The sequence below is a fragment of the Anarhichas minor genome, unplaced genomic scaffold (assembly GCF_050575085.1).
Source record: "Anarhichas minor isolate MPS153535 unplaced genomic scaffold, ASM5057508v1 ptg000021l, whole genome shotgun sequence".
Taxonomy (NCBI): domain Eukaryota; kingdom Metazoa; phylum Chordata; class Actinopteri; order Perciformes; family Anarhichadidae; genus Anarhichas; species Anarhichas minor.
In genome coordinates, this window is record NW_027466467.1 from 9,648,224 (window position 1) to 9,670,000 (window position 21,777).

General features: G+C 43.7%; 1 protein-coding gene across 1 annotated transcript in view; it reads right to left on the reverse strand.

Moving 5' to 3' along the window:
• The window catches only part of LOC142955019 (plexin-A1-like), a 134,554-nt gene that overhangs the window by 85,657 nt on the left and 27,120 nt on the right, over positions 1-21,777 (reverse strand). Inside the window, exon 3 of the mRNA XM_076096400.1 lies at positions 10,016-10,156. Coding sequence (XP_075952515.1) covers positions 10,016-10,156 — 141 coding nt within the window. The remainder of the gene's footprint in view (positions 1-10,015; positions 10,157-21,777) is intronic.

Below are 21,777 nucleotides of genomic sequence, written 5' to 3' on the forward strand. Positions count from 1 at the left end.
TGTTCTTGTATAACCGCATGCAGATCCCAGAAATATGTGCCGGCGTGTGTGTTGGGAATACTGCTTACCCACAGACACACATACGCACACTCACGCTCCCGCTCCGTCTGCCTCTCGATGGCTCTTTTAATGAAAGCCAATTCTCGAACAGTGTGCCACATTACTCCTTTAAATGACCTTATAAACCAAGGCCGCCATCTCCTCCTCTCTTGCCATCTCCTTATTTACAATAGCATCCACCGCTGTAACTCAATTCTGCTTCCCCGCTCTCTCTCTCTCTCTCCCCCCGTGTTGTCAGCCCTCCACCCTGACCATATCGCAATGCCATGACATCTCCTTTCAGCAATAAACTTTCCACCTTTCCTCTCCAATCTGTTTTTACAGAGCGCCATCACCTGCCTTTAAACGTCCTGCTAACAGGCTTTGCGACGGTCACCCCCCCACAAAACCCGACGGACCTGTAAAGCTTTCAGCGCGGCTTTTCATTGGCTGTTAAATCTACAGATATAAAAAGGATCAGCCTTGTTGCGGCTTCCTTTTTTTAAACATTCAAACACAGTGGGAGTCTATAGTAGAGGAGAAGAGGAGGGGGGGGGCGTCGCAGAGATGTCTACCAGAAGAGAGCCACTCGTATGTGTTACACTGTCTGGGAGCCAAGAGGAAGAAATCTCAGTTTGTTTTCAGTTATTTTTAGATATCTGCATGAGACTCTGCATCAGTAACACAGCGTGCCTCCTTGAACAACTATCACTGAACCTCTTGTGCTCAACACTTAACCTCATATGGTTCTAACCCCACAGCTGAGGGACAAATAGGAGTGAAATTTGGTTTAACTGTGCAGTGTCAATTTAAGGAAAGAGCACACGTACAAAGTCAGCTTTTCTGGGATACATTTTAAAAATGGATTTTTGTGGACAAAAAAATCCAGAGAAAAATTCGGAAAAATCTCATAAACTTGTGGCTCTTTTAATGCTCGTCTCCTTTCATCCAAACCTTACTCTGTAATCTTAACTAGCCGTGGTTGAGCAGAAAAGAGATTCAAAGACTCCGATTTAAACTAAAAATGACATTTAACTGACACAAGGAGCAGACAGCAAGGGGAGGAGGATGAGGAGGAGGAAGAAGATGAGGAGAGGTTATCACCTGTCATCTTCCCTCCATCGCCTCCTCTCTGTAGACTGGCATTAACCACACCTGCATTATCTCAACAACCGTCAATCATCTTCCATCTTCCCGTGGTCTAATCTTTGCTGGCAGTGAACAGCCATGTGCACACAAATAATAATAAATCAATACCTACCAACATAGCCACTAAATGCCTCAGAACAACAAAGAATGGAAATGGGAGTTCTACCCAGTAGTGGTCTGGCTATCCCTGAGGCGCAGTGCAGAAACATGTCTCTCAACAGGGTCTCCATGTAAGTGTTCGTTCTTCCAGGGCTGCAATACCTGCTCGGGGGGGGGGGTTGTATCAAAGGCTGGGTTAGCATGTGTGCATTGACTGGATTGTAAGGGGCTTAAGAGATCAATGACTGGCTAGGAGCTCGATGTGTTGACTGATTGGAGATAAGCAGAAAAGCAAACACAACTCTGAGAGTCTGTCACCGAAAAAGGAAGGAGAGGCGCTGAAGTACGGGCGGAGAGAGGGAGGAAGGGGAAGGAGAGGCGCTGAAGTACGGGCGGAGAGAGAGGGAGGAAGGGTAAAGGTTGCGTGGTCGGAGCAAATGAAAACTGAGAAACAGCAATCACATCATTGTCTTCCATCAAAAAAATCATCTGTTGTTAGATTCAATTTGCTGACTGGTGTCCTAATACTAAATTGCTGTTACACTGTAGAGATGTTATTGACAGATCTGGCCATTGTGGTCAACTCAAATTGTTTGCGGGAGACCTGTTTTAGTGAATTGGGTCTTTATGTGTCAGTGAAAGAAAATAGTGCCCACTGTGATAGCTGTAATCTCTTGTTTTCTCTCTCAAAACTCACTCCCTGCAGTATGCTTTGCTCCCACTGCCCTTCCTGCCTCCTTCGCTATCTTTATCTCTCTCATATTGCGTTTTGCCTGCTGTTTCTCCCTCCCAATGAGCTCTCCCTTCTCTTTCGCCTCTTCAATTTATCTTTTCTATCCTCTTTCTCCTGCACTGGGCTCAATTATTCATCCGCATTGTTTTTCCCTCTTCTGAAATACTGTTTTGATCTCTTCTTCTGTACTCCATCCCAGTGAAAACAAGAGGCAGATCAAACAGCTTATTTATTTGTCCTTTGTGTGTGCTCATATCGTGAGTTCAAGGCCAATGAAGATGACGACTCAAATTCCCCTTTCCTAGGACACTACTCTGAGACAACACACACACACACACACACACACACACACACACACACACACACACACACACACACACACACACACACACACACACACACACACACACACACACACACACACACACACACACACACACACACACACACACACACACACACACACACACACACACACACACAAAGACTGCACTGCAGCTGTAGGACTGCTCTCTGTCACAGTGTAGGTGTGTGTGTGTGTGTGTGTGTGTTTGTAAGCACCTTAAAAACTAACATAGAAGCACCTTCAAATAAGTTAAAGTAAGTAAAGTGTCCTTGATAATCATTAATTATTATGATATTTGTGTATTATGTGCTGAATTGCTGAAGCAATACATCTGAAAAAATGACCTTTAGAAAAGACCAAAGAATTTGATCATTTTCCAACAAAACTAGAGAGAAAAGAAAGGGAAATATGGAAAAAGTGCAACAGTTAGGACTGGCTACACAAACAAAATCAAGAGAAAACCTAGAGTGAGTAAAAAAAGGGCATTGAAAAATAAAGACGTGAGACCTCATCAGTCATCACATGGACATCCCCATTAACTCCTCCAAAGAAAGCTAATCTTAAACTATAAGTCAATACACTTTCTCCCTCTTTGTGTAGCCATTTGTCCATACTACTGTGTCCCTCAAGAAAGAGAGAGAGCCTGATAGAGAGAGAGAGAGAAAGTAGAATGAGAGAGCAAAAGAGGAAAACTAAGACAGAGACAAAAGAGCAGACAGAGATTGAAAAAGCGCAGAAAACAAAGAATTGGAACAAAGAGACTGTAGAGAGAGAGAAAGAGGTAAATGTGACCAGCTAAGGTAGACAGGCCTAGGGGTCTTCTAATTAAGTGAGGATGGGAGAGGCCGGCGGCCTGGTAAATGACTCTGTCACTTTAGTAAATGGACTTGGTGAGGAGTGAGGAGCCACACAGCTGGCATTTCCATTAGCACTGCCAGGCGACCCACCACCATATACACAGACAGAGAGAAACAGAGGGGGGGGGGGGGGGGGAGAGGAAAGAGAAACGCCGCTATACTTTATTTGCTCTCACAGGAGTCGCATGTGTGAAAGTCATGCCTGGTAGGTGCATGGATGGATAATGATTGTGGAGAAAACTGAGCAGAATAAACAAAATCTGTGTGATTGACTCAAGATTACTGCCAGCAAGCTTTACAGGAGCTTTTGAAATATTACAATGAGTCAATTGCAAATTAGATAATGGGTTGAAACACAACAAATATCCATTTTAACGAAGCTACATTAAAAACAAATCCAGGGTCGCGAAAACGGTTCGATCTGATCAATGTTTGTCATGGTTTTCCATGACATCAGCTAATGTTGTGTGAAGGAAAGTTGTACATACAAGTGAGAGAAAGACAATTGACATTATGGTTATTATTAGTGTTGAAACATTTAGTCAACTACTCAATAAGGAAGAAAATTAAAGTGGTGGTCCAGCAATATATTATTGCAGAATGGTCCATATAGATGCAGCAGAGGAACAGATGTCCTGACTTTTAGTCTCTATTTTGGATCGAGCTTAAACCATGCTGGATCCCATATTTCCCTTAACGCAACTAAACAACAGCTTTCAGTCTTTCAAGCTTCTAGTTTGTGAAGCTTTCCAGAACAAAATGTAAGTCTCCAAGCCAGAGCGAACACAACCCCTACGACGTCATCTGGGTTATTTTCTCATATTTGAGAAGTCTAGAAAATAAGAGAAAGAAGACTTTACACGTCTGTTTTCACATGCTGAATAGTACCCCTCATGGTGAGGAAGCTGATCAATCATTGTAAGATCATTAAACCAAAAATGGTCAACATTTGCCTGGTCAAACTTCTCAAATGTGTGCATGTGCTGCCAAACTGAATCTCTGTAGGTTTTAGACTGTTGGTTGAGCAAAACAAGCACTTTGAGGACGTCACCGTGGGGTTTTGTTTTCACATTTTATAGACAAAAAGATAAATTGAAAAAATGTATAAATAAATAAAATAATTAGTTATGATGTCTAACCGTCTTTCCAATTGTATTTATCAGTGTCATGTTCTTTCCTTTTGCGATATCTTCTTTTACCGCCTGAAGAGGCCTGCTGTGCATGGCTTTGAAAAGAAATGTGCGACACTTCATCGTTCTATCAAGTGTGGCTGGTTGTTAAGGCACAAGACTGAATACAGCGATGTGCCACTTGGAGCAGCTCCGCGGGCCATGCCAGCTTTTCATTGGCCTCATCCAATGACAGTCATTCAGAGCCACCTCTCATTCAGAGCCACCTCTTTCCGCCCCAATCACTGTCAAGCAACAAGAGGACCAATTGCACAGCCGATTGATAATGATTGAGAAGAAAGGGGAGGAGGGGGAGATGGTGGGAGAGAAAAACCATTAACCTCCCTATCCATCTCGCCCTCTTTTCTAACCCTATCAGTCTGCTCTATCACGCCATCCTTTGGGAAAAGACGGCAGAGTAAAACGGAGGGAGATGAGAGAAAGACAGAGCTATCTAGTGACAGCTAGACTTCCATTAGGACTGATAGCATCACGCCAAAGACAAGTGTCTGAGCACACTTTTCTGATGAGGCACGCACACATTCAATCAAGTACACGCTTTTTTTTCCTTCTTTTTAAGGGAAAAAGCACAAGAGACAACGATAGGACAGGAAAAAAGGAAGTGCGAGAAAAGGAAACACAATTAAGAGAAAAAGAGAGCGAGAGAGAAGTGAAGTTTGAGCTATTAAGAGACCATTCCTCCATGGCTAATGATGGGGTCTTGGTTAGTCTCCTCACATATCTGCCACTGTTAGAAGGAATTAGCATCACTTTTCACTGTTTTTTTTTGTTTGTTGGTTCCCTTCTTTCATCATGTCACAGAAAGGAAGGGCGTAGGGCTGCAATTAACAATCAATTTTAGATTATTTTCAATTAACCAGTTCATTTTTCTCACTACTTTTAGAAATTTGACTTTTTTCAAACACAGCCAATGTAGTACCAAACTGACAGTACATGTGCTGTTACAAAAAAGCACAAGAAGTCTATAAATGTGGGCATAAATGTGGGCAACATGCATGATTAACATTATTGTGTATTTAGTGTATGAGTGTGTGGGTGCATGTGCTCAGTAATGTTGTGAGGAAGGTGCTATAATGGCTTGAACTCTTGTAATTGAGTGCAGTTGAGCTACACCGCCACCCGCAGCACCACTTCTCCCTTTTAGTCACTGTGCTACCGTCTCCGCCTCGCTGCACCAGGTCTATTAACATTTACATAACAATGACCACCTCCTTGGTCAAACTGTGTGTGTGTGTGTACATGGACAGTCCTGATGCGTCAGTGGTCGGTGTGTGTAGGACATGCAAGTACTCATTCAAGCTTTACTCTGTCAAGCCGGTGAGTGGAAGAGATGATGCTGGAGTCGTGCTCATAAATCGAAATGAACAGGTCGGAGGCTTACTGGGCTCAGCAGCTGAACGGAACTGAAGAAAAATAAATAATCAATCAAAAAAAGAAAACCTGGGGGGAAAAAACTCCTCCTCTTCTCAATCTGTTGAAGCATTTAATGCAAATCACATTTCCTGCATGCACGTGCAGTTCAATCTGAGTGATAAAACAAGGTGTCAGCCAACAATCGCTGATGTTTGAATGCTGCATTACGCACTTGTTAACTTCGGTAGTTCCTCAGTCAGCCAGAGTTTGATAAATTATGGAAAATTAATCTTTGAGCTACTTAAAACTGACTGATTAGCTGTATCCAGTTCACTAAAATGTCAGTCTTGATTGATACAACCAGCTGCCTTTTTGTGTGTGTTGATGTCAGTCTCTGCTAATGTGTTTGCTAACGAGATTGGCAGCGAACCAGTAATATGTGAATGTAAACAGATCGACGCACAAACACGCACACGCGCGCACGCACACACACACACACACGCACACACACACACACACAGAGGATTGATGTCTGACGAAACCCTATGGGTTAGATATTACTTGATGAGGCCTTGTTGAGAGAGCCAACAACACAATGCGGACCATTGTTTGCTTTTGTAGGGACTCAAACCAACATCTTGTGAACGGCACAAGAACTTTGTGTGTGCATGAATACAGATTCCTTGGAGGGATGAGAGTCTTGTTGAAATGTGGAGGGGGAAATCTCTTTCAGATTCTGAATGGAAAGTCAGACAATGATGTTAGCCCACACACACACACAACACACACTCAAACACACAAACATATGTTTGAATGCTGAGCGTATGTGCGTGCAAATGCAGATTCAAAGACATGCAGATGTGGTTGAATCAATGTACGAGCACATGAGCCATCACTAGTACAAAATGCTGATTTTATGTGCTCACACACACACAAACACACACATGCTTGACACTTGAACAAAGGTTGTCTCATGCATACTCATAATACATCATTTCCCTCCACTTTATCAAGCCCTCCAAGTCCTTCCGTCTGTTTCCAGGACGCTCGCTCCAAACACAGTCCCCCTTCCCACACCGGAGGCGATGAATATTCATGCTTTCAGCAATTAGCCGGCACCGCACTCCACACCGCTATCATATGCATGGCTACCATCAAAGACACAAGGATGTGCATGTCCGTGTGTGTATGACACTGTGAGGCTGAGTACAAGTACAAAGACGGCAAGAATGGCAGCTGTAGCAACAAATTCAGCGAGAGTTTTCTTTTTGGCTACGAAACAGAAAAGGGAAATGATTTGATGATGGAAAGTCTTGACTGAGCCAAGACACCGTGCGATGATTTCCCACAGTGGCAGTTTTTGCATAGAGGAGAGATGCTTCAAAGAGTTAACGTTGAGTCAAAGTGTGACATTGTTCTTGGTAAAGTTTTTCACATTTTAGCGAACAATCAGTACTTAAAGTTTCTAATCTGACCGCATGTATTAACTAATTTACGCTAACAATAACACAGTCTTGAGGTTTGACGAGGGCAGTGTGTGTGTGAGTGTGTGCATGCGTATATGCAGCTCGGGGGTGAGTGAATGGATCCTTATCGATAATGTCAAGATTTCAAAAAATGTCAACTGGTGCCGATCTATACCTGTTTGCTAACACACAAAGTCAAATGTGAAAATGTGATAAACTCATACAAGCGCACAAACATATACAACACCAGCTGAAGTCCAAATTAAAATGATTTAAATTTCCTGTAATGACATAGTCTCATCAAACACACACACACACACACACACACAGACAGACACACACACACACAGCAGGCCGTCTGCTCCTGCTGTCATATCCGCCATTGATAATAATGACAGTGATGAATATAGCTGGAACAGAGCGAGTCATAAATCACTGGGCCTCACCCCTAACTCTGACTCACCGCCTGGTCCTGCATTTGTGTGCGAGCGTGTGTGAGAAAGAGAGAGAGAGAGGAGGGGAGAGGGAAGGGAGGACTCGTCGTGGGCTACGCATCAGTGGATATGTCCAGTGACACCTTAATGTGCTTGGCTTGTCTGAGGAACCCCCGCAGGCCACCGGCTACACACACACACACACACACACACACACACACACACACACACACACACACAGATGTCTACTTGCGGGATGAGAGCAGGGCTATGTGTGTATGTATTTCATCTGAAAATTGGGGAAAGGGGAGCATGGTTGCATTCGTCATGCAAACTTACTGGTGTGTGTGTGTGTGTGAGTGTGTGTGTAGTACCCTGCTCCAGCTCAAAACCAGCAAACCAGAGAGATGGGGAGAGAAGAGGAACGCAGCAGCGATAGTGAGAGATCATTAAAAACATGGGAATGGGATCAGTAGAAGGCAGTTGAGAGGGGAGGACTCAATTTGGGCTTAGATGGAAACATGGGAGCATGTGTGAGTATGAGTGTGAGTGTGTGTGGCAGCTGAGGCATGGATTTATAAAAGTAGGGATGGGGGGGGGCATAGAGGGATAGATGGAGGGCAGAGGGATAAAGATGAAGGTAGGACGGAGGGCGAGAGGAGGGAATTGCCCCCTCTAGTCATTAGTGCTGGGAAGGGGGTTTAGCTAGAAGGTCTGGCAACCGTAGCCCCCACCCCGTTCTGCTTAACCCGAGCCTGCTAACCATGAATGGGGATCAAACACAGCGAGATGAAGGTGTCTGTGTGAGAGACAGAGAATGTGTTTCAACGTGATGGTGGGAGTTCTGGAGAAAAAGGGCATGATGGGAGGTGGATGGAGACAGAACATCCTTGAGTGTAAATGGTTGTGTTGTGTGTGTGTGTGTGTGTGTGTGTGTGTGTGTGTGTGTGTGTGTGTGTGTCCCTCTTGTCCTTAGCTGCTCTAGCTGCCAAGATAAAGTGGAGCAGGCCACCAAGTCACAAAGACACTCACACAAAAACTAAAACCAACTGTGTATACCTCCACCTTCGTCTCCACATATAAGCTACTGTGTACCCCGCTGCCTGGAATCGACAGTGTGCATCACATTAGCAGTCTTCAAAACTCGTGCCAGTGGCATTTCAAACCCTTTCTACTAATTTAAGAACGTGACTTGTGTGCTGACAGCAAGTAACGCTAGTGTTAGCAGCTAATGCAACTTCCAACTGGCCCCCGAACTCCTCTCAATTACTGAAGTCATGTGCTGATTTGTCTTCAGGGACAAACGCTCATATGGTGTTATGGGAAATGACTAATTCAAAAAAGATGACACTGACCTGGGAACTATCTCACACTTTTTAATCAGGCAGTCTTTTCCCATTTTAGATCTATTAAATCCAGACATATTTGCATCATGTACAAACCCACTTTCCTTTCTCCCCCCTCCCTCCATCTCCGCTTCCTTCACTCACCACACTAATGAGACAGAAAAACAAGGGGAGCAGCTGGGCCTGGGGAGCAACAGAGATACGACATGCTCTCCTCCACCACCCCCCCCGCCCCTAACTCACCATCAAAGTAGACACAACCCTCACCAGCGGTGGAGCTGGTAATGACCGCGGGCACACACACACCACATGTGACCTATAACACTCCCTGTATGTGTGTGTAATGTCTTGATTATTAGCGAACCATCATGGTGGCACTGTGTGTAGCTGGTGTGTGTGTTGCTGTGTAATTACATCCAGTGGGGATGAGTTGTGTTGTGATTGTACAGTGGGTAGGAGGTTTACGATATACAGGAACTAATGGCTAAAGTGGATGAGGTCTACTCTGTTGGTAGTAGACTGCTGTGGTGGAAATGACCGTTGCAACGTTCAATACGACATAATTGCTTGTGTGAATGTTTGTGTGTGTGTGTGTGTGTGTGTGTGTGTGTGTGTGTGTGTGTGTGTGTGTGTGTGTGTGTGTGTGTGTGCACATGCTTGTGGGTCCACCCAAATAAAATACCTAACTGGAGCCATACAGTATGTGTTAACAAGGCATTGCTAGCCCTGTACCCGAGGTAAGTGCTGGATTGGATATGGAGTCTAATGATGGCTACATCCATCCGTCCGTCCATCCGTCCATCCATCGTTACCGCACACATACTGTGTGTGTTAGAATTTCATAACTTTGATTCCATGTGACTTGGTACTTGTAAGCATTTGGTTCCCCGCACCACAGCTGCACAGAAAGATGCACTCCGTGTAAGCGCTGTGTGGAGTTTGAGTGTGCATGTGTGTCTTAATACGTGTATGTTTTTGTGTGCACCTCTGACGCTGAACTCACCTGTTTGTCAGTCAGCGTGTAGATGTGCTGCTGGTCTGGGCTGAACAGCATGTCTCTGAGTAAGGGACTTCCTCCCTCGCTTACAGTCACCTTCTCGTAGAGCACAGCTGGACGGCTGGGACTCACAGAGTTCACCAAGATCTACAGAGACACATTAAAGAGAACAGTTAGAAGAAATACTCACATTTTCATAAGCACTTACTCAAGTACTTATAATAGTACAAAACATTGAATGCAAGTAGAACTATGATTACGCACCAATTACTGTATCTTGAAAGGAGACGTTTTATCAGACGTTATCTAACCAAGAACAGTTCATGTAAAATTCCAAACAATGTAGAGCGGAGAGATAAACAGTAACAATTTTCCAATGAACTAAATGTATCAAGCAATGTGTACTGCTTTACAGTAAAAACATTTATGATGAAGGCTTTCAAAAAGGAAAGTTAGAAAGCAAGAGGAACATGCTGAGAGGGCTTTTACTCATGGCCCCCGACAAACATATCTCACATTGCTTCTACCTTTATGTATGTTTCTCCAGCTGCATGTACTCCAGCAGTAACAGGTGGTTATTATTACAGTGGTAGGCACTGTGTGAAATTATCAACATTTTGGAGAAAGGTTGAAAGCGCCTGCTTTCCTGAGCCGTGTAAAGGGCTTAATTGAAAGGCTTTGTTAATGGCAGTATTGAATATAGTATCATTATTGTGAACGCAGACATGATTACAGGGGTATGTGCACGGAAAGGAGCATTATTGACTGCATAACGATGTTAATACAACTGTAGGGGGGAAAGAATCTCTATTTAGCACCTGGGAGGAACTAATGAAAACACTTTTAAAACTGAAATGATGACAGAAAGTAGTGTGTATTAAAATATAATTTTCCTGTTTGAAGCCCAGAGAGAATAACAGTGAGACGCTATCTCTGGATTTCAATGAAAACTTAATCATCCAATACACCTGGAGACAAATCTAACTGCATACACACACAAACACACACTCGCGCTCAAATGTTCTTTGTGAGCTTTGGCGAATAATTTGCCCAGATATGGAAAGTAATGGTGCAGATACAAGATAGGAGATTGGCTGGCTGGGGATGGCTGTGAGCCAAAGTCATCTCAGCAGCAAATGAAAAGCGCAGAGCGACAGGGGGGGGGGGGGGGGGGGGGGGGGGGGGGGGCAAGTATCAGCTCTCCATTACTGAGCTTTGTAGACTCGCACTGCTATCAGACCAGTGACAAGGAAGGGACAGCAGGCGATGACTAGCTGGAAAATGATACTGAACATACACAGACACACACAAATAGGTTCACACTCAGATAGATGAAAAATGATAAGATGAAAACAGACCCACACACACACACGATGATAGATATGCATAGGCTAATATGTGTTTTTATAGATATGTACATGCACACACACAGAAACAGGTTTGCACGGGTGGACACTGAGCGCACACACTTTGCGATGAAAGAATTTATTTACAATCTCACCAAAAGAAACCAGGGGCAACAATCCCATTATCTCTCACTGCCTGTGTTTGTGCCAGAGAGAGAGAGAGAGAGAGAGAGAGAGAGAGAGAGAGAGAGAGAGAGAGAGAGAGAGAGAGAGAGAGAGAGAGAGAGAGAGAGAGAGAGAGAGAGAGAGAGAGAGAGAGAGAGAGAGAGAGAGAGAGAGAGAGAGCTCATAAGGCTGTGATGAAGCACCGGAGAAGAGGGGAAATATGGATGTTATTATCTAGATAATGGGCCCGTAAACAAAGGATACATTTCATTCACGGATGGCTCGCATCTAAATGAGCACACGCGAGCACACCAACACGCACGGCAACATACTGTAGTTTTAAACACAGACAACTGAAACAAGGAAAAATGCTTGCTGACACACATAAAAGTGAAAGAATAGGTTTGTATTTTGTGGGCTCCCAGCATCTCACACTCACACACACACACACACACACACACACACACACACACACACACACACACACACACACACACACACACACACACACACACACACACACACACACACACACACACACACACACACACACACACACACACACACACACGAGCCATTTCGGTTGGCAGCCACATCTATCTCTGGGAAGTCCAGTCCACTGGCTAATGACCAGTCCCCGCCTAGACTGGTTTTGCACACACAATAATAGAGAGAATAAAAGTCTGTCTTTCTGTCGGGCTTCCTATCTTCTGTTTGTATCCATCTGCTTGTCTCTTTGTGCATCTTCCAGCCTGCAAAATCCCAAATGTGCAAACGGCTGTCTCTTCACAGTTTATCACACTTTGGCCAATACCGATTCCAGTATCACTTTAGAAACAGAGACTCAAACAATTGGTGGTACTTGATCTAACTTTTTCCCTCCTGACATTATTTCCCCTCCTGTTTTTGATTCTCTCCCTCACCTTTCCTATTCTCTGAGGATGCAGTTCATATACAGTGCTAATATTAAAAAAAAAAAAAAAAAAAAGTGTTGGGAGAGTGAGAGAGGTGAGAAAGAGAGAAAAGCGAAGAGTGGAGCCAGTAAGAGTGGGTGACGTGTGAAAACAACAAGTAATAAATTGTCCCAAATCAATTTATTCCACAGGCGCCGCAGCCAAGACTGGCCAGAGATTATGGAATCCAGGGAGGGAACAAAGGACTATGGAACATATAAACTGAACGGATGGATGGATGGATGGATGAGGAACATTTGTCTAATTGAATCAAACTGAGCCTCTGTGCCTGGGAACCAACCACTAGAATCTAATAATAAGGTTAACAGGGCGAGCTGTATGTTTAGGAGGGTTAAAAGCTTCTCTATAGACGTGTACAACTCAGTGTGTACAATCACATACGTGCGCATGTAAGCTTGCATGCCTGTGCATATGTCTGTCGGTTTACACATTTATCTACAAGCACCTGTAGTGTATAAACATGCGCAAATCTGTATAAATTCACAGGTGTATGTTAACATGCGTGTGCATGCACAGCTCTATGTGACTTTGTATGCATGTGAGGGAACTATGTCAAGAAATCAATGCAATGGTCAGTGATGGTTGGAGATGCTGCTGCTGTCTCACCGTCTCCTCTGTATTGCTGAGCCTTCCGCTAAGTGGTTGATGGATGGATTCATAGAGCGATGCTGTGCTTGTGTTTTTCAGGAAAAGCCCGTGTCTGTGCTCTCTTGTCAACATGCATAATGCAACATTAATAGACTTTAAACACTTTACGGGCAGTGTCTTAGGATGTAGAGAAGCATTGAGAGAGGGAGAAGACGATGAAGACGACGCAAAAGTGTTTACGAGGAAGGAACAATGTGGAACAAAAGCCACATGAGAAGAATAGCAGATGAGGAATTACAGGAGAAAAAACTATAATCTTTGTCTCTCAACGGCTCTGATGTCAAACTCCAAACCTGCCTTTTCAGATCTGCTACTCCAAGGCCTTCCCTGACCTGCACTTGGTTATTCCTTCCTGGATTTTAATGTTGTTTCTCAGCTCAACATAACTGGGAAATAAATAGAGATGAAGTAATATCTTTTGTTTTCCACTACAACTGTGCTCTCTGGGGACAAGTGGCCCGACAATGTTGAAAACTAAAGAAATCTGATGTTTAATGCAGTAAATGAGGGAAACAAGTTGTGGAATGACTTCTCGTGCATCCATATAAAGTGGCCCATTTTCAACATTCCCCCAGCATCCCCAGGGATTGTATTAGCATCTCCGACTTTCCCCGTCTGTGACATGCCTCTGGATATACAGAAACCTTGCATAATTCCTGTATGAGGATAAAAGGATGGCAAACAAATAAAATCAACAGCGCACACCATCACCACACTGAAGCTACCATCCCCCTCCTTCTCCTTCTCTTCCTCCTACAACATCCATTTTTTTTAATCTGTTCTCTGTGCATTAACACCTCCCTAAACCTGCCAATCTACCCCAAATCCCCTAATGCCGGGTTTTATCTGTGCCAGGCAGGCCTGGTTAGCACTGATAGACACACAGGATAGCTAGCTGGTGATAGGGAGGCTGGCGGTGTGAGGGTGAGAGAGTTGGGCGATAAGACAGCGGCACGTCAATGAGAATGACGCCTGTCAGAGCCGCAACTGACAACTGATGGAGCTTGTGTACATGATTGAGAGGGAGAAACTGAGAGAAAGACAGAGATTGTCAATTGTGTGCCCTCTATTGCACGGATGTACTGTGGGATGAAAGGAAGGAGAGGAACAAGAAGGAGGAAACGTGAAGAGTGTGAGGAACTGAAGGAACTTCAAAGACCTCAATAAAATGAATTACAAGCTCATGGAACGGAACACAATGAAATGGTCCAGGTGTTCCCGGGTCTAACCGAGAGCCATAGCACACCAGCCGAGCAAAAGCTCCAGTAATGGCTTTGACATTTCAAAGCAGATTTGGAGATGTGCGTGAACACAAAAGCATACGTGCCTCGCTCGTAGCATGTCGGATCGCACACACAAACACGCATACACTTTATAGAGGGGTTAACTTGACATAAGTAGGTCTACCCATGCATAATGGTAGCAAGCCCCACATTCCTGACTTTGATGTGGAGGGGAGCCCCCTGTGTGTATGCGCACGTGGTTTTAGGGAGTCCCATTGAAGTGGGGAATTCAGTGTGGCCCTCTCCAGAACAAAAGAAAAGGAAGAAAAGCAGCAAGAGAGTCTTGAACAGATGAAAGAAACGAGGCAAGGTCCTACAGTCATTTGACTATGGGAAGGAGTGATGAAGTGGGTGAAGAAGTGAACAACAGATGAGGATACTTTGTATTAAAGGACTCTAATACCCGGGTGATCTTGTGTATTGTAATACACCACTTGGCTGTACTGAGCATACAGTTGTGAATGCTACCAATGTTTCATGTTTATGTATAACAGTTGTATATTTATCTTTTTATTTAATCCAGGGTGCACTCGTCAGGCTCTTACAGCATGTGATCCTGTCGCATTTTGTCCTTTTTTTCTGCTGTTACAGATCATGTGACATGATAGAAAGCTCCAGGACAGCTAGGAAATGAACTTCGCGGTGACATTGTTTTTCATTTACTGTTTCTAAGGTCAAGAATGAAGTTTGATCCTCAGCTTTTAAGCCAACGTGGATGAGAATTCCTGAGAAAATGAAGTTTTAACATCTACAATTCAATTACAAATGGGCAAAACAAACTTTAATCTAATAATGAAGATTGTGTAATACGCTCTAAAGCTAGTATTATCATTATTCAATGTTCCACAGAAAATTCAATCTTCGCTGAAATACCTAACACAAAGTTTTCCACAACTTTCACTTTGACCCCGACCTTACAGAAACCCTATAACCTTGTAGTGTCTGGGATGACAGATAAACAGTCACACACATCATATTAGGCTCAGTGGAGACAGCCCAACGACGGCTCCATGTAAACGTCTCCCGTATCCTGTGTGTCCCTCTTTAAGCGGTGTTTTCTATCCGCAGCAGAGGCGTTCAGATAAAAAGGGCTGAAATCACTCACTTCCTATCGCACGGTGAGCTTGGCAGAACTTGAGCGCAGCAAGACAATAAAACAAATCCATCAATTGTTCTTGAACGGCAAGATGTTGCCCGTAGAAACATCACAAAAGATACATTTCCCCTATTGCTCTGTGTGTGTGTGTGTTTTCAGGGAAATTCAAGAGGACAGTGAGCACTTGAGCCTGTGCTCTTAAACACACACACACACACACACACACACACACACACACACACACACACAGAGGCAGGTAGAGTATAGTGGGTAGTAGTACACTCATTCTCTGTGATACAGAGCTGCAGTGCATTGTTGGTGAGAAGAGAGCATCCCCTGGATATATGAAAAAAATGATTTAATGGAATAAGTTGTTTTATCTAACAAAAAGACACTCTCTCTTTTATATTCCATAGCTCCAAGGTCGTGATTGTGAGTGTGTGTGTGTGTGTGTGTGTGTGTGTGTGTGAGAGAGAGAGAGAGAGTTAGAAGCTGTGAGCAGATGGAGCATCACACATGAGTGAGTGATCGCTCCGATATATCTATAGGACAAATCCACCACCGTCTCACACACATTCACAGTATATACAGCCGACACACAGAGGGGCTCAGAGTAAACCTGTACCATATGTGGGTCAGACAGCTTTTCCTTCAACAGCACCAAGACAGACAAAGAGCTATGGTGACAATGATGGAGGAGGCGTGCACTTAAACACACACACACACATATATATATATATATATGTACACACACACACACACGCAGTCGGTGGAATGTCAGCATGGCTGCTATCAATACACAGTGTGTGTCTGGAGCGGGTTATTTTAAGGCCTGGGAAGGAGAGCAGATGCAATCATAAAATGTTGCTCTCTTTTATTTGAGATACAGGGGCTTTATTGGTGTGAAATAAGACGGCATGTGTACTCTTTCAAAAGGGTGTGCCTATAAGGAAGCCCTGCTGTGGTGAGGAGTCCTTGCTTCTTAAGATTACTTATTTATTTATGTATAAGCACTCGATAGAGATGCACCGAGTGATCGGCTGCCGATCGAAACTGGCCAGCAATCCGACAGCATGGGGTCCCTCCATAGCACGGTCCTGCTTCAAACAGAGCTAACAGCCAACGTTACCGGAGGTTACATTGACTTGCATTTAAGCTCTACTCAGTACAAATTAGTATTAGGGGAACTATAACGCTATCATGATGTGTCCAAATGTAATCTTGTAAATTGTATTTATAGCAAACTACAAAGTAAAAGGATAACATTTAGGATTTTGACAGTTAAACACTCACTTCAGGACGGTTGAAATTTGTTCTCAGGAGAGTTCTGTGACGTTGATGAAAAAAAAAAAAAAAGTTAGCTTGGAGCTTTGCTGTCAATTATAGTTCTTAGAAAGAAAATCCAAATTGGCAGGTCAGACCAAAATTGGAATCGTCCAGAATAATTGCAAACGCTGCATCTCTAGCACTCAATAGCCTAAATAATATGGGAAAAGACAAAAGAGGGAGTGAAGAGAGGCCGTGGCAAAAAAAATCATCTTCTCACACACCTCTCCGGTAATTCTTCCACACAACCGCCACAACTGACATTAAAGCCTTCACGTCGCCTGTACTTAGAAGCACTAAGAATAATGGGCCATCAAACGCTCGCTTTCATTACTACAGCTCCATTAAAAAGACAATTCTCTAAAAGTCCTCTATTTCTTTCTAATGTTTCTACACAAAATGTTCCCATAATTCTGTTAAGAGGTGAGTTGAGATTTGCTTGTAAGGGTGTAATTTCACGAGCACTTTATTCAGTTAACAACACAAGTGGCACAGTATATGTTAAAGGAGGCGCGTTCTGAAGCTGCACCTGACAGGTTCAATCAAAGATCTTGAAGCTGACATCAAGCGCTCGTCAATGAGTTGAAATATGTGGCCGTGCAATCCAGCGTATTCTGTCATATCAGGTTACTTGCTATGCCAACTCTTATTGACTGGCTTTGGTATTCACCCACATGTCTGCACCATGGTTATTCATGTGTGAGCCTGTGGCCTTTCACCAGCAGAGTTTACAAAAGGTCACATCCTCACACGCATGTGCACACACACACACACACACCGACTGTGGAGGAAGAGGAGGCAAGAGAAAACAAAAAGGAGAGAAAAGGAACAAAGGCCCGAGCCACATGTGGTATGATTCTCCCGGCGCAAATGCATGCATGTAATATAGGGCAAACACGGTGAAAGAAAGCGGGCTGCTTTAACAGCAAATTAAACCTATTCATCACTGTTAAGGCCTTTTAATCCTCATGCTCGGTGAAATTAAAAGACCTTGTCATCGCTCTATCCTTCTATCTCTACCCATGTCTTGCATCCTCAGCCTTACCCCTCCGATGCATTGCTCTGCTTTTCTCTCATTCATCTCCCATGTATTCACCGTTTTACACCTTCCCATGTCTCTACCTTTCCTCCCTCCCTCCCTCCCTCCTTCCCTCCAAATTAAATGCCTTTAGCTTGCAGTCGTCAGATAAGTGTGCGCAGCGAGTCGCTAGACACGGCGCAACGGCGGCATTTCATCTTCCAACCATCACTAAATCACGCTAACTCAATCATCTGCATGGGGACACACACACACACACACACACACACACACACACACACACACACGCACACACGCACACACGCACACACGCACACACGCACACACACACACACACACACACACACACACACACACACACACACACACACACACACACACACACACACACACACACACACACACACACACACACACACACACACACACACACACGGCTGCGAGTGTGAAAAGCGTTGCATCTAGAGAGGTGCTTTACGATGACTGATTTTATCAGCTGTCTTGCAAACGGGGGAAGAAATTGCACCACAACATTATCATATACAATAAGATGAGACTCGAAGATAGAGGTTTCCAAATGAATGCCTTTTTAGTGTCGCCATTCAAATGAGAAAAGACCTCCTCTTATATTGAGCCGCAACACAAATCCCTTATGGGATATCTCAACCCAGACAATATTACACATTTACATCAAAGACTGCTGAGAGGATATTTATGTTAAAGACATAACGTGCATACACTTAAGGACTAGATTTAATATTTATACGGCTATGGGTGCTCGCACTGAAGAACAGCAACCTGGCACATGACTCCAACAGTGGCTCTGGCGCGTTTGGACCAATGCTGAAAAGCGAGAGCTATGCTAACAAGCTGCTAGCCTTATCAGACACAGGAAGGTGGGAAACTAAACAAAGATTGGGAAGAGTGTTAAATGCAATGAGGGGGGACCGATGCTATCGTCTGCGGAGTGTGTATGTGGCTTTGAAGAGAGAAGTGGAGCACACACAAACACAGGAAGAGATCGGCTGGGGAGCGGAGTGTTTGTGTAGAGTGCGAGTGTAGGAGTTGGGGAGGGTGTGTTTGTGTGAGAGAAAGTGGGTGTGCATACAAAGTGGGTGAGACGGTCTATAATTTTGCATGTGTAGCAGAATGGATGCGTGCAGTGCATTCATGCGGTCGTGCATATGGAGTTAATCTAAATCAGTCACATTAAAAAGGCATCAATTAATAGCTTGAACAAATGAAGAACATAAACACACTCCCACTGTTGATGTGACACTATGCAGCGCCGCTTGACCCGCCATTTACTGACTACATCAGCCATTCACTAGGATTACAGCGAATAGGACCTAATCTTCAGTTGTAATTACCAAGGTAGGTATATGTGTGTGTGTGTGTGTGTGTGTGTGTGTGTGTGTGTGTGTGTGTGTCTTCCTGTGGGAGAGCCAGAGTGATTACATGGCCACTGGTGCCTCTAATAGCATCTTTTAGGGAGAGAGAGAGAGAGGGGGAGAGAGGGAGGGATAAGTGATTTCCATCTTTCTTGGGAAGGACCCGAATTATGGCGGAGGAATTCTATGGTGGTCAAAATGTGGGTCTGTTTTGATTGTGCCATCATGTACAGTAAGAGTGTGTGTGTGTGTGTAGATGTTTTTAATAGCTGTAACACAAGATGCTAATGGGAGCCAAAACCACACCTCAGCATAATTTGTGCCAAACCACTCCTGGCCACAAATGTCGGCCTTTACTCCGCCTCTTTAATTTCTCCATCTTCTCCTCCGTTCATTCTATTTCACCCCCTCCTGGAGCATCTCTTCCTTTCAACCGATTTCCTCCTCTCTTTATTTGTGTCCTCACCCTTTCTCTAAACATGTTCTTCCTCTTCTGGCTTTCCAAAACACAGGCAAGAAAGTAAAAACCTTACTCAGCTCTTACACATACACCGCAAACACCCATGACAGAAAAAGAAACTCTCTCTGTGAGAGAGAACAGAAAGAGATAAGTTGACGTCAACAAAGTCAACATGAGCGCAGCAACCAGCAAACCACAACATCGTCAGTTCGGTGACTCGGAAGATGTTTTAAATTAGGAATAAGGTCGCTGGTGACAATAGGAAGCTTGGGGGCATAAATGAGAGGAGGTTCATGGGGAGAAAAGTAATGACAGAACACACACATGGGCACACACACAAATAATGTCTGGCAGTTGTAAAGAACGAGGAATGCAGATGGTGTTTAAAATGAGCTTGTATAGCGTGGTTTAGAGAGATTTACAGCAGCGGTTGGCCTTGTGTGCGTGTGTGTGTGTGTGTGTGATATGTTCAATCGGTGAGAGCATGTTGCACCATTCAGAACGTGGTCCTTTATCTTTAGTGTTCCAGTAAGATCAACTGCTCCACCCACCATCTACCATCACTTATTCTTTTTCTTGATCTTCATTTTTAGTTTTTCTTCTCATTTAGTCAATAAAATGTCAAGAAATAGCGTAAAATTGCCATTACAATTTACCAGAGCTGGAACTGATGTCTTGCACCTTTTGACAAACAGTCATAAACCAAAAGATATTCAATTTGCAATTACATACTACAAAGATAAGCAGTAAAGGGTCACATTTAAGAAGCAGAAGCCAGCAAATGTGTGATATTTTGGTTTGATTAATAACTTAAGGCCCCATCACATCAGAAAGTGACTCAGCGAAAATTCATGCTCGTACACAGTGGTGTACGAGCAGTGGTCAATAAAAATAAAAAATAAAAAAAGTTGTACAAAGATGAAACCCCCCTGCCTTAAAATATACAATACAAACAGTAACAAATTATGACGTTTATAGCTAGAGGTGTCCTTTCAACAGTTTTACGTATGTGTGTTTTTATTTATGGTAGTCTATAAAGCAAATGCTTTTTGGGCTGCATGGGATTTTTCATCGCAGCCACGAGTGACCACTGAAAATAATAGAAGCAAGGCTAATTACTGCTGCTGGAGAGCTATCGGCTAGCATGGGTCATGCTAGCCAGTCAAAATACCTCTCTGATCTTCTTTTTATTTGTTTTGTACTGTACCGTTTACTCCCCCCCCTTTGACATCATGACTGCACATTATTTTATTCTAAAAAGTTTATTGAAGAGGGAAAAAGCGCTCTCTGACCTAGCTAACTTGCTAAATGTTAGTTAACTGGCGCTAACTGTCCAGTTAGCAAGCTCGTTAGCTCCTCGTCAACAGGTCAATGTGTTCACACAATTCATTCAAAAGACATCTTAGTACCAACAACTCCTAGATTATTACAGTCTGCAAAACCATTGCTCTTTCAGTGGAGCAGTTTATACTTCCACATTAGAGGCTTGATTAGCTACGCTGATTCCTCCCTTTTACACTCTCTGGCTTAACATTCCCTCAAAGGTCAGCATGTCAAGACAGTTCGCTATGTTGATGTAGCCAAGCCTTTAATGGATTAACTCATTGAACAACTATTCATTTCAGCACTACACTTGATTATTCAATTTTTCTCACATCACAAACTCTCTTTCAGTATCTGTTACCCACAGCAGGCCTATAAGCAGGTCAAAAGTGCAACATTTAGGGAAAGGTATAGGATGTTGGGTTTAGGGATAGCTCTCTACATGTGTGTGTGTATATTCTTTAGAAGAGTGGAGGAGGCACATTCCTGTCATGACTGCCCTAATCCTGCCCTTCAATACAACCCTCCACTGCCCCCCAATTACTTTGTGTAATGTTGGTGTGTGCTTGCATGTTTGTTAATACCTCTGTATGTGTTAAAACACACAGTCTAGTCTTATCCACCAACACGCTCCGTGTGTCAAGGGGGAACTGGAAAGACATTGGCATAGCAACCTCATAACAATCACAGCAGGGAGGTTCGGAGGATGACAGGAGT